The sequence below is a fragment of the Xiphias gladius genome, chromosome 8, assembly GCF_016859285.1.
Source record: "Xiphias gladius isolate SHS-SW01 ecotype Sanya breed wild chromosome 8, ASM1685928v1, whole genome shotgun sequence".
Classification (NCBI taxonomy): Eukaryota; Metazoa; Chordata; class Actinopteri; order Istiophoriformes; family Xiphiidae; genus Xiphias; species Xiphias gladius.
The window spans coordinates 9070489-9084132 of NC_053407.1; the positions used below are offsets into that span (position 1 = coordinate 9070489).

Below are 13644 nucleotides of genomic sequence, written 5' to 3' on the forward strand. Positions count from 1 at the left end.
TTTTTTGTCTTGTTTAGTGTGTCTGTCTCTGTGTCTGTGTCTGTGTCTGTGTAAATTTACCCCCATTCTGGTCAACCCATGCTATCTCCTGTTCCAGTGATGGAAAGGAAGTGTTAGCACCTGACAGCCAAAGTGTTTTATTTCTTGGCAGAACATATAATTATTCAAATGAGTGCATGAAAAAAGCAACACATTAGCTAGAATTAATTAGTGCCTTGCATATTTTAGCATGATCAATTCCCAGGGAAATCAGTGGGATTGCTGCTAAATGTCACTTGGAGTAAAATGGAACAAGGATGGAAGGAATTTCCATTTTTAACCTCTGGAGGTGTGAAATCATTGAATCAAATTCCCTGTTCACACCTGGCATTAACATGTGTCTTGGGTGATGTAATCAGAAGTAGGGATGTGCATGATTAGTCAACTAAACAATTAAACGTTGCTGCCCTTGGTAGTCGGCACCAGAAATACTAGTCAGTTAAACTAACTATTAACATTTTATTAATTTTCAACTAACATCTAATATGTTATGCTATTCCTTGGCATGTTCCAGGCAAACCAAATCACCCAATATGTTTGATGCACTCTGAAAAGTGCATCAAACATAAACCCCTTGAATTAAAGCTGAAAGTCTACACTTCAATCACATCTTGAAGTTGATGACTTCGTATTAAATTGATTGTGATGGTTTACAGAGAGCTGCCTGAGAGCATCATAAATGCTGTTATCAAAAAACATAACAATTACAAAGCTACAAGGCGATCGCCAAAGCTCTCAAAATCCCAGTTTCAACAGTTCGTAATGTCAAGAAGTTTCATAGTCATAAATATGTTAAGACGCTTCCAGGAAGTAGCGCTGAGAAGAAACTCAATATGAGAAGTCTGCGAAGATGGATACGTATCATGGAAAAAACACCACGCAAGACATCTAAAGCGCTTCAGGCTAAACTGGGGCATTGTCGAGTGGTGGTTTCAGCCCATACCATACGCTGCACACTAGACCAAGGAGGGCTCCATTGGCGAAGGTCTTTCAGCAGGACAGTGACCCAAAGTACAAATCCAGCAGCACAAAAGAATGGTTGAAAAGTTAGAGAGGGACTCTTTTACACTGGCCAACAGTGAGTCCTGACCTAAATCCCATTGAAGAACTTTGGAGAGAGCTGAAATCTGCCATTGTAAAAAGGACTCCCGCAAACTTAAAAGAGCTTGAGCATAAAGCAATGGAAGAGTGGCAGATACTACCAGGAGACAGGTGCAAGACGCTACTAGATGGCTACAAGAAACATTTACAGGCTATCATTGTTGCAAAAGGTTCTGCAACCAAATAGTAGTGAAGAGTGCTAATAATTGTGCCTTTGTTACATTTTGTGTTTGCAATATTTCTATTCAAGTTTGTTTTTTTTATTTTCTTTTGTTCAGTAACCTTGAATATTGTATTAAAATATTTCAATTATACAAAATTGGTTCATTTCCATTTATTTCTGACGATATTATAAATTCTGTACTTAAAATTCAGGGGTGCCGATAATTTCAACCAGGACACTACTGGGAATGAATACAAAAATGGCAATGAAGTGCAATCTATGCACAATATGGACCGCTAGTGTGTTCCATATATAATTTGAGGTGAAGACATATCAAGTCATATCATTGCAATAAAACATAAGGATTATGTTTTATTATAGGATTATAAGCCATCCGTTTGAGCACTTGTGTGCCTTTCTTTGCCTTTCGCACCCAATGAATGCTTAGCCAATGACTCATCAGCACCTCAGTGTATCCGTTCATTGTTTAAAAAGGAGTACCTACTTAGGACTAAATTTAAACATCAGTTAGAACGCTGAATGACTATCAAATAGCCCCAGACTGTGGGGACACCTGCAGCTTCATAAACCTACAGTGTGGGTATGTTCAGCCTGCTGAATAATTATTTTTTTTCTGAATGATTATTTCCATTCTCAGCGCACACACATGCACCCAAACACATCACTAAACCAATTAGGCAAGCTCACTGTGGTGTCGCTGCTTCTCTGAGACTTTTAGACAGATACGGATTTACAGTTTCATTCAAAAGCACTTCCACTTTCATATTTTCAGTTTATTTGCAAAGGTGGGAACAATTGCCCCACAAACCGGCCAGCGAAATATGTCAGTGTGTTTTATAAAGCAACAGATCTGTTGCTATTAATTGCTGTCTTGCATACTTTACTAGTTTATTGGGGATTGGTGCATATGTGGAACCCACAGAGTTGCTGGAAATGCCGGGGTTTTTTTGTTTGTTTTGTTTGTGTGTCTTTTTTAGAATTTCCAGGCTGGTGTATACTTCTGCGTAGGATCGAAGCAGAGCCTACACCGATGTGAGCATTTATACTTGTGTGCTAGTGTGTCTGCATCACTCTGCAGTTACACAGCCCATACAATAGTTGCCGGTGGGTTTTATATGCCACTGTATTGAGTTTGTTTGTGTACTTGAAACAATGAATACTCAAAATTACTGCAACAAAGAATAGGAAAGACTTCGGAGAGATGGTGCGTACGACCATTGAACCAATTGAGCCAGAAGGAGGGTGAATTGTCCGTGCTTCTCTGGCGGGAGAAGGAACAGCTGGAAATACGCAGGAGGAAACTCGATAATACCAATCACTGTTGTTGTGGTCTCCATCACTGTGACATGTTACATTACATTCCTAGGTAGGTGCATGTCAAGCTATGCCGTGGGGTACGCTATTCTACGCAGAACTACCCAAGGCGTCGATTCTACGCAGAAATATAAACTGGCCCAGTGTGTATGCCTGACACACAGGCATACACACTAAATTCCTTTAGTCTAAAGTGCATAATAATGTGTATTACTGTGTGTAATTTCACCATTTATGGTATTTAAGATTTGACTTGTAGGCTAGCTAAAGAATCGCTGTCACTTTGTCTTTCCCGTTGCATTTGATATATTGAAGCTAATTTCACCTCCAATGTTTTGCACCCAAAATATCCAAATTGCCCCAGTTGGGCATGCAGTGCTGGCAAATTTTGGATAACTAATAAATGATTGGCTCGTTTGCTGTTCCCTAGTTATTACAATACGAACACACAAATGTCCTTCCTTACACACTTTTTCTAGTCCTATAGTGAAACAAACTTCAGAATCATCAGTGCAACACCCAAATTTGATTCTTAATTTCAGTGGTTAGTAAATAAAGTTTAGAAATATTTGAAAAATGTTTTTATGGTGTAAACTTAAAAAAGTACAAGTCCTTTGTTAAACTTCGTATCTTTTCAGGTTTTTAAGAATCTTAAACTTTTCCTGGAGAACAAGCAATCTGGAGATGACGTCTTTGACCGCCTTAATGTGAGTATCTCACTAACATTTCTTTCTTTCAGTATTTTACATGTTTTCTAGCCATCCCAGATGTTGAGTTTTGAACCTTTTTTAAAATATTACCAGCTGATGCTCTAGATCTTGGTGTTAAACAAAGGAAGTGTTTTTTTTTTTTTTTTAAAGGCTCACAAGTGTAAAGTACCCTTAATTTTTTCAGGGTTGTGAACAAAATGTGTGAGAAATTCCCCTGAGATGCGTAATATTTAAAGAAAAGGCAGAAAAATACTGTGAAAGCAAAATAGTTATACTTTTAAAAAAATGTTTTCTGGGGACAGAAGGCTACAGTAAAGGAAAAGGAGGTACTAAATTGTAAGGTGTAAGAGATTAGCTTGCATGAGGATGAACCATTGGTGTGGAGAGATGAAAGGGTTAAAGTAAGGAAACGGTAGGTGTGGAGAAGGGGACAAGTATTGGAAGCGAGGAGATTGAAAGCAGAAAAGGAGTTTCAAAAGAGAGGGGATGGACACTTGCAGATAAAAATGAAACTGCACACGTGAAAATTGATGGTGAACATGCTGGGCGGATGAATATGCCCACATAAAAATCTGGCATCCTCTCAATCTCTTCCTGAAGCTTCAGGCAGCAAGGCCACTCAGAATGCAACAGTTGTATACAGTGGTTAGTCCACCATAGAGATTCGCGGGGCTTCTCAGGCTACTCTCATTCTTTATCAAACAAGATCAGCTTCATTATTTGTCTTTTTGAATCTATACCCCAGGATACGGGTATAGATTCCCCTTGTTGGGGAAACCTATTTAGAATCACTCAATATACAGGTTTGTTGTAGCGGAAACCAGGCTACAACAGTTTGTGACCTTGGGTTAAGTGCTCTGATTGCTGAGAAATACCTTGTCTTGCGATATGCTTGAGAGACAAGTTTGTAGATGGGAATGTATGTACGGATAAATGGCCACATCAGAAGAGAGATGGGTTTAATGAAATGGAGGGAGAAAGATATGCAGATAAGAAAACATGAGGAAGGTCTGAGATTGACAGGCAGGAAAAGGAAGACAGGACAGGAGTGAGAGGGTGAACTGCAGAAATGGAGCAATTGAAGGAGTGAGTGCTGTGCCTCTGCTCTCTGCCCTCTTGTGTGTCAGGAAATGTCAGGGGGTGTTGGAGGTGGAATGGTAATGGCTGCTGTGGGCAGGCCTGATTGACACCCGGAAAGGCCAGGCCACTGAGAGACCCGAAGTGTGTGTGTGTTTGTGTGTGTTTGGAGGACTATATGGAGTGGTAGGAAAGTGACAGCTGGTCCAGGTGAGGGGAGGTCAGGAGGGAGAGGGTGGACGATGGCTGGAAAATGGTAGGAGGTGGGGAGAAGGTAAAAGGGGCAGAAGTGACAGCCAGGCAGCTGCTGTAAGTCAGAGGGGAAATAAGAAAGATGGAGAATGAGTGGTGGAACTGAAGGAAGGGAGTTGAAGAGTTAAGTGACTCCGAGCCATATTCCATCAACAAGCCTCTCTGATGTTTGGCTGGTGAGCTTGGTGTTAGTGGCTCCAGTACTGCTCACGTGTGTACATGTAACAGAATGAGGAGTTTTACATATATATGAAAGACTTCCTGATTTAAAAAAAAGAAAAAGAAAAAAAGTTAAAAACAGTCGAACCACTGCTTAAATCTTGTTAAACCAATGAAGTATTCTCAAAATAGGGCCCTGCAGGCCCAGTAGTGTTAAGGTGACTGTATTCTCAAAGCAAACTAGTTTGTACAACATGTCGCCCAACCATGTCTTAAGGTCAAAGTGCTTATAACTGTTCTGAATGACCATACTCGAAGTATAGAGACTGGGTGTGCTTGTTTCTGGTTTTGTAAAGTTCAAAAATTGTTGAATGCAGTTCCCCAATTCCTACATCAGAAAAGTTTGGGACAAGGGTATTTCAGATGCTAACTGACCATCCAACAAGCACATCGGTTGAAGCCTACTGACACCTTTAAAGCCACAGCGAAACGGAAGTTGGAGTGTCTTTGTTTGCAACAATGTAATGGTATAATTGTGCTCTTTTGGAAATGTAAACAAAGATTTTACCCACTGACTGATATTGGTCTGCTGGCCACTGCTACCTACAATGTGAGCTAACTGTCGAGTGTGGATTCTGATAAAATGCATATAAATTGATTATTGCAGAAATAATGTACATTGAAGTGCTCAAAGCACTTTAGAATGTTGGGTTAATGTCTGTAAGCGTTCTGGGTTGCAAACATTTCATTGTACTGACATTTCAGAGAGAAAGATGGTGTTCATCAGTATAGTGTTGCAAAATGCTCGGCCATTTTGCATCATAAAACACAGACACACACACACACACACACATTGAAACACAGACACATCATGTTAAAGTCAGAGTGTCTGATATGAGCTGAAAATACAGGTGTATATCAGGCTTGTCTGGAAATCTCCTCTCCTGAGTCCACATCGTTAGAGCTACAGTACACACTGTCTGCAGTTTCAGGTTAACTGCAACCTCAGTGGGATTTCGTGAACTACATCTTAGTCAAATAAATTTCTACCTGCAGTGCAGTATAGTCCCTATGAGCTGCTTTAATTTGGCACATTCCATTATTTTCCCTCCATTCTTATCATATCTCTTCCAGTATCTACCAGAACAGAGTGTTTTTACAGGGAACTGATTCAGAGAATGAACAAATTTGAGCCAGTGAAAGATGAAAAGCAGATTATCAATACTAGTTTAGAATGGAGACGGTCATTATTTCTCTGACATTAGTTGCCATCACCACAACATGACTGGCAGTATTTTAATGACAAAGTTCAGCATGTAGCATCGTGTATTATCTATTGGAAAGTAGAAGTGCAGTAACAATACTTTGTAATAATGCCATAGGAGGTGTGATAGATGACATACACAAACACACACATTTGTGCACACAACACACCATGCCAAAGGAGTTGGTGTTGTGAGAGCTATCTTACCTCCCCCTCAGACTTGCAGAGACCTTCATTAGCATTGCAGGGGCAAAGTTAGGTAGCTCATTAGCAAGTTAGGCATGTACAGCAAATGTGTTCGTGCGTGCGTGCGCGGATGTGTGTACCTGTGTACTCGTACACGTATTTATATACATGAAAACCCTCCCTCATCTTGTTTCTGATAGGCTCCTGCAGTGAGACACACACATTCATACAAGTCTGCGGCCCCAGACAGCTGGATCCTGACCCCACTCTGATTAAACCAACCACGTCATTATTGTAATCTTCATCAGAATTATTTCTTCTTGTGCTAGAGCTGTGAGCTCACCAGCAAACTTGTGTTTTTTTTGTTTGTTTTTTTCACATTTGTCTGCTTTCATCTATGTTTAGAAAAGTATCGTCTGCCTCTAAAGTCCATGTGTTTGCACCTAATATCAGAATGTGCTCAGTGAGCATACGCTGGTTTTGTTTTCACAACAGTGTGTGTGCCTGCCCTGACACTCTTCGTGGTTTTGTCTCTTTGCTGTTCTGCTGAAGCCGGAGCCATTTGACAGGAGCTAATGGCTATCTAAGCACTGGCTATGACAGCTCTAACTTGTTATAATACCCAAAGAAATTTCATAAGGGAACTAGTGCTGTGATATTTTTTAATCTCCCTGCTCTAATGGATGATGATAATGAAGGCAAAGATGGTATTTTATGTGTTTTATTTGTCGGTATATTTCAGACGCTTCAAACACTGTGTTGGTACAGTGCCACAGTGCCACCTAGTGGTAGAGGACGTGTTGATTTAGTAGTGTTATCACAGTGTATTCGTTCTATACCACACTGGTGAGGATGTGTTCTTTGTCTCTGTCTCTTTGCCCCCATTTCTCTTCATGGCAGACAAACATGCTGAACAAGCATCTGAGTTCCTTAATGCCAGGTCTGACTGCAAAGGTCTTCAGGACATATAACGCCTCTATTACCCTGCAGCAGCAGCTCAAAGAGCTCACAAACAGTAAGTCACACCTTCATTATACTATAAAGCAGTCAAAACTTACATAATCGCAGTATGACATACTCAGGCTTTTAAAGCACTGGCTCATATTCACCTGCTGGACAGGTACCAGCAGCTTTATTGCAGTAGCCCTGTATCAGTCTGTCTCATATCTTTGTCTCATCTCCTGTGTGCTTGTGTCATGGAGTCCCATGATTAAACACATTCCCACACTTTTGACATTTTTTATTTTTAGCTTGTTTGATTTAAGATACCCTGATGTCAGTCAGCATTTTTCAGCCATGGCAGGAGTACATTATCACTGCACCCAGTGTGGTGCATCTCTGCCTGACTCTTATCAGGGTTCCGTAGGCTGCCTTTGCCACAGTTTCTCATTCACAGATAGAAGTGTCCCACACTCTTCCCATTTCTGGATGCCACTGAGAACCAATCTGCAGACTGACGTGTGGTTGCAGTGCATGTTGTGTGGACCCCAGGAAGAACAGACAAAGATAATGGAGATCTGAATAAAGATGAAATGAAATAGTAGCAACCTGTAATTGTGTGTGTGTGAGAGATTGAGATTTGTGGTGCAGATGGTGGGTGGGCCGTAATAACATGAGGGATGCCAGCATGATTTTATCTTTTAAACTTGTGTGCATAATTCTGGTCAAAAATGCCTTCTCAGCAGGATTTTCCTTCTTAAATACTTAATTACTATTCTGTCACTCTTCAAGAGTCTGACAATGTGGCAGAGAAACTGCTGTCCTACAACAGGGCTAACAGAGCAGTTGCTGTTCTCTGTAACCACCAGCGAGCGCCGCCAAAGACCTTTGAGCAGTCTATGGCTAATCTACAGGCCAAGGTAAGAATGGCTTGACTTGGTTCATTTGTCTCACAGTGTATAGGCAAGGACAATGATATTTTTTCATGTTCTTGTGTCACTGTAACATTTTTTTTGAAAGAAGCAAAACTCTAGAGACAGTGAATTTTGGAACCGTTACAGCCCAGTTGGCTTCAAGTCAAGCCTGAAGCCAACGTTGATCCATATATAAAAACAAGCTTATGTCCTTATGTGCTCCACCTAGATTGATGCTAGAAAGGAACAGCTGGCCCTAGCTAAGACGGAGCTGAAACAGGCCAAGAAGGAGGCCAAGACCAAAGGCAGCTCAGACCCCAAGCTGCAGATGTAAGTGTTGCAGTAGTGCGGAAAAAACATCAAGCTGTGGACGTTAAAACATTTACAATTAATTGACAGCACTCTTAGAACAGATGCACCTCTTTTTAGACAAAATCACACATGCTTACACACTCAAGAGAAAGGTACCCTGTAGGGTTAAGCACCTCCAAACAACAGAAATAACTGCTTCAGTGAGAATAATGGTGCGTAGGTTTAAGTCACAGGAAACTTAAGATTTTGAATTTGCAGTCATAAAGGTAGTAGTTATTTTGGTAGCCCTGCTGTAAACTCTCAGAGATGAGCTTCCCCGGTGTTACTTTGTGACTAGACTCTAAAGGCAATTCGAGACACTGTTAGTTGTACATTATAGTGCATTAAGGCATACACAAATGGACCTCTGCCTCTGCATGAGTATTACATTCATGACTAAAAAGTTATTTACAGGATATTTAGACTTCAGAAAACATTATGTAGCATTGAGCAGTGCATAGAAAAGGAACACTTGGTTCCACTGGATGTCAGATGAGATTTTTCCATTGCAACAAAGTGATACTTATGAAGAATCTGCATTTAAGCCAGTACTCAGTACAAAGTTACCTGGTGTTGGATGTAGCAGTTTTAACCGCTCGTCACTCCTAGATTGTTTAACTGCTTTACAACAACCAACATTGGATGTTTTATTTTTTGTAGATGCAGTGGTTTTTTGCAGGTTTGACATGTTGTACTACTTCTAGTTATTAACTCAAACATCTTCCTCTGAATGACGCTGGATACTGATGAAAACACTCCTTTTTGCTTGCCCAAATTGTGGAAAGAATCCATATTGTAAAGCTCCTCCAAATCAGGAGGCTTATTTCTGCTACAGTAAACTGTGACTCTATTTCACTTGCCTTTGTGAATATTTTCTTACAGGCTGGTGGAGCGTAAGAAGGCAGCAGTGAAGCGCTGTGAGGAGCAGCTGCTGAAGATGGAGGTCCAGGCGACTGACAGAGAAGAGAACAAACAGATTGCACTGGGTACCTCAAAGCTCAACTATCTGGACCCACGCATAAGCGTGGCTTGGTGAGTGAATACAAACATGGACACTTGACTTGGTGAAAACACTTCTGCCTACTGCCTAAATTCATGCATGTGCATACCTACATGAGAGCAACCAGACAGATTTTGGTTTTCAAATTGAATGACCTCCAGCTGGGTCCTGTATCACAAAGCAAGATTACTAAATCAGGGCAGCTAAATTTGGGCTTCATTTCCACTTTCCAGTATCATGAAGCTGACTCACTTTTAAATCCAGGTGGATCACTATAACCTGAGCTGTAGGGCTCCCCTGTTCAGGCCGGTTCAAAATGGACCATAGCACTGTATTGACACTATAATAACAGAGACAAACAAATGTATTTCCAGCTCACTAGAATCACTTTTCCTCCTGTGACTTTTTTTTTTTTTTCCAGAGATAAAAATTTTGCAGTGTAAGCGCTGGTTCTCTCTGGTATTTCTGTCATTTTTATGATTTGTATTCTAGCAGTAGGATGTCTTTTGAGAGAAAAGATCTCATGACCTATTACAACCTTAACTGGGTGTTGTGATGTTTGGTGCTTATTTTACTGTGTATACTTGAGTTTTTGTTTTTGTTTTTTGTAGGTGTAAGAACATGGAGGTACCCATAGAAAAAATCTACAATAAGAGCCAAAGGGACAAGTTTGCCTGGGCCATTGACATGACAGAGGCAGACTTTGAATTTTAACTTTAATCTTCTGAAACTCCAGTCTCATAAGTTGATACTATGATGCAATGAGGGAACCATTCACTTTATATATCATACAGTACTTTAATGTTGCATTTATAATATTCCAAAGACTGCGTGACATGACCAAGCTCCATCCTTTGACACGTTTTGTTTACTGCTGTTCATTTCTGTTTAATGCTTTTGGCACTTTATTATGAAGATTGCTGTTGGTGAGTTGTTTTATTTGTACATTTTGTTTCCATTAATTTGAATAAAGGTTCGTATTATGCAGTGAAAGCGTGGTTTCCAATATGTCTAAATGCTACTTTTGAGTGGACATTATTTCAAATACCTCTAATCCCATATACATTAAATGTGAGTTTTGGCCAATATAGAAGATAAATTCCGAATTGCTCGGCTTAGTTGATCTTAAAGTGTAATTCTAAAAATTTCATTACATTATAACCAATGTAGACCAAAAAACATGCAACACTGTGACATTCCAGATAATTTGCATCATAAAATACAATTATAGCTTGAAAAAATAAATACAGAAAAACACAGTGAGCACCTAAGAGTAAATTATATTTTAAAAAAATTTACTCAGCACCTGCCCAAATATTATGTAATACATGACAAACTACATTGTATTAAATAGTTTTAATAGAAGAAAATCAGTTAGAATTGGAATGCATCCAACACCTTGGTAGTAACATAGCTGTTTGTAAAACACTGCAGGCTTTAGTTGTCCACGGTGCCCATTTCCCATGTTGGTAGGGATGGAGGTTCTACTGGCCTGTTAGCCTGCAGGTTGTACTTCTCAGCACAGGCTTGCGCAAAGCTGTCTCCAACCATCACCTCATGGGACTGAATTAATTATGATATATGATGGCAGCGAAGTAACCTCCAGGTCCGCACACTAAATCCCTAAATTGCATTCCTGCACATGAGCATTCTTAAGTTCTGGAGGGCATTTCACACTACTCTAGCTTACAAATAACGTTCAGCTTTTCAAGTCATCACATAACTAACCGTTTATGACATTATTCAATATATAAAAAAGCATTTCACACATCGACACACCAAATCAATATAAGTCATTTTCAAAATGGAAAAGTTTGCTGCTCCTGAATTTAGGACCGACTTCACACCTTGTTACTTCAGAACCTGCAGGACAGACAAAACAAATGGTCCATGTTGTTGTAAACTGAGACTGAAGGTGAATTCATCAACATTTAACAAGCAATTTGCCAGTTACAGGAAACCAGGTGAAGATGAATTAACATGAAATCCTAGGTGGAAAGCTAGATGGACTTCCTTCTTACCTTCATTATGGGCCTTGACCCTCTTTGGCCTTTTCTGGTGTTGCCTCAATCTCTTCAACACCAGCCTGGGTCATCAGGTCAGCAATGTTCTTCTCCAAGTCATCAATACGTGTGCTCATCTCATCAAGTGAAGAGGCGGTTAAGGCACATAATTAAAATGAGACAAGTTACTCTTAAATGGGCAAAATTATGTCTGGGTTGGTCTATCAGTCAGTACTTTGACTGTGGAAAGAAAGTGCAGTTAGAAAGAGATGCTGGGTGAAAGAAACTAAGAATGACACATCAGTTTATTATTGGATAAGAATAAAAATAAAACAATTAACTTTAATGTATGTTATCAATTAAAAAGTGCTTGTTGGCATTTTAAATGATAGGATATTCCTCCCTATAATCTGGTCTGACATGGTCTGGAATTTGTCCTGCATCTGTTGCAGCAGTGTCTGGACCTGTGAAATAACCAGCACAAATACTGTAAGTGTCAAAATCAAAGTTCAAATCAAAGTTGTTTCACTGAAGATGGCAGCCATTCATCAAATATACCAGTTTAATTTGTGAATGAGTGTGACTCCACTGAATTTAAATCGTAACTCTGCCAATGGACTATACAGTATTAACAATACCCCGGGCACTGGCACTCCAGCTCTAATGCACCATGCCTGTGCTCTACGGATGATTTAAAAAAAAAAAAAAGCAACAGGATAATGATAACAGAAGTAACTTGTTTCCTTGACAATTATATAAAAAGCCCAGTAACCACAGGAGATGATCCTTTAATTTACTGGGACTAGTATGTCTGCAGAACAATGAAAGTACCATAAATTCACACGATTCTATATTTGTGCATTTTCTGTCTGCCCATCACGTAATGTGGCTCTATCATGGTGATCTCCAAAGTGATGTTTAGGCCATTATGTTTAAATTTGACCAAATTTATGCCTCAAATGCTGAGAACTTGTGAAAAAGAGCTAACCTGAGCAATAATTTCAATTTAAAAGGTTCAATGAAAACATACATAGTGAATTAAACATACTGGATGTCATTTAAAGGAAAATTTTTGGAGAGGTTTATACAAAAATACTCGCCAATTTCTGCTAACAAAAACGTGTATATAAAATATATGGGGAAAAAAAAGCAAACGAGAGGATTGTCATGGCTGAAACTCAACGCCTCTTACTGAAGCTCGTCACCATGACAACACTCAGAAACATTACCTCAGCTATCTCTGCCCTATAACAACAATAATAATATAACAATAAGTAGGATTTCATTTGCACAATGAAATGTGTAAGTTCTCTGTCTGAAACTGCATATTATTCGATATGATGGAAACTTGCAATTGAAAAATTATTATCAGTGCAAGTGTCTATGGAAATAACATTACACAGCAGCATAATTTCTGTTTATGTAATACTATGCGGTTACTCGGTTGTGAATTAGTGATGTCATTCAGAAGACCAACTGACCATTACTTACATAACATGATGACGCTAGACAAAAGTCAGGGCGGTCTGGCGTCATTAAACACGTTGAATGCACTGACCCGAATAACTTATTATTATATAGTTAAATAAATAGCACGAAATGCTACAGATTCGCTATACTCTGGCTAACCTTTGCTTGCTAATTGGCTAACGACAGCTCGCCATCGTTAGCCTTCTTATTGCCATTGCTGGCTAAGCTACTCTAGCTAACGCAGGCTTGCCAACACGACCACGACTCACCACATTGGTAAGGTCCTGCACCGACTTGGGATCCGTCTCAGCCATGTCGTGGTGTAAATGATTATCAGTGCCTGAACAGGGCTAAAATTCAAAAAGCTGTCTACCGATATTATTTTTGCTATCAGGTTCCTAACTGTTCGATATAGATAGCAGTCCGTCGCACCACCCACTGCACAGTCAGCTGTTCCACAAAACACGAGAGTCACACGAGAGTCTCGCGAGAGCTGAGTCAAGGTGCTAAGAAATGTGGGACATTGAGTTTTGAATTGGGAGTGTTTACAGTACTTGATATTTTTTTTTTAATTACACCTCATGGCCTCAGGAAGACCCTCAAAGGTGTTCAATCAAAGCGTTTGTTCACCAGCTGCACCCCATTAAGTGCCCCGGACTTAACGACCTGCATGCCTAATGC

At 39.8% G+C, this 13644-nt stretch overlaps 2 protein-coding genes across 4 annotated transcripts in view; one reads left to right on the top strand and one right to left on the bottom strand.

Annotated features, from left to right (window-relative positions):
* Positions 1 to 10420, top strand: part of zgc:173742 (DNA topoisomerase I, mitochondrial) — a 44193-nt gene extending 33773 nt beyond the window's left edge. For all 3 annotated transcript variants that reach the window (XM_040133911.1, XM_040133909.1, XM_040133910.1), the window contains 6 exons: positions 3277 to 3345; positions 7187 to 7301; positions 8018 to 8145; positions 8369 to 8469; positions 9373 to 9522; positions 10102 to 10420. In XM_040133911.1, the coding sequence (XP_039989845.1) occupies positions 3277 to 3345; positions 7187 to 7301; positions 8018 to 8145; positions 8369 to 8469; positions 9373 to 9522; positions 10102 to 10204 (666 nt within the window). In that variant the 3' untranslated portion in view covers positions 10205 to 10420. The remainder of the gene's footprint in view (positions 1 to 3276; positions 3346 to 7186; positions 7302 to 8017; positions 8146 to 8368; positions 8470 to 9372; positions 9523 to 10101) is intronic.
* A 53-nt stretch (positions 10421 to 10473) lies between these two features.
* hsbp1b (heat shock factor binding protein 1b) lies at positions 10474 to 13470 on the bottom strand. Its single transcript, XM_040133914.1, has 4 exons — positions 13233 to 13470; positions 11891 to 11957; positions 11512 to 11638; positions 10474 to 11353 (listed from the first exon to the last, which is right to left on the bottom strand). The coding sequence occupies exons 1-3, from the start codon at positions 13275 to 13277 to the stop codon at positions 11517 to 11519; spliced, it is 234 nt and encodes a 77-aa protein (XP_039989848.1). The 5' UTR covers positions 13278 to 13470; the 3' UTR covers positions 10474 to 11353; positions 11512 to 11516.
* Positions 13471 to 13644: the final 174 nt, after the last annotated feature.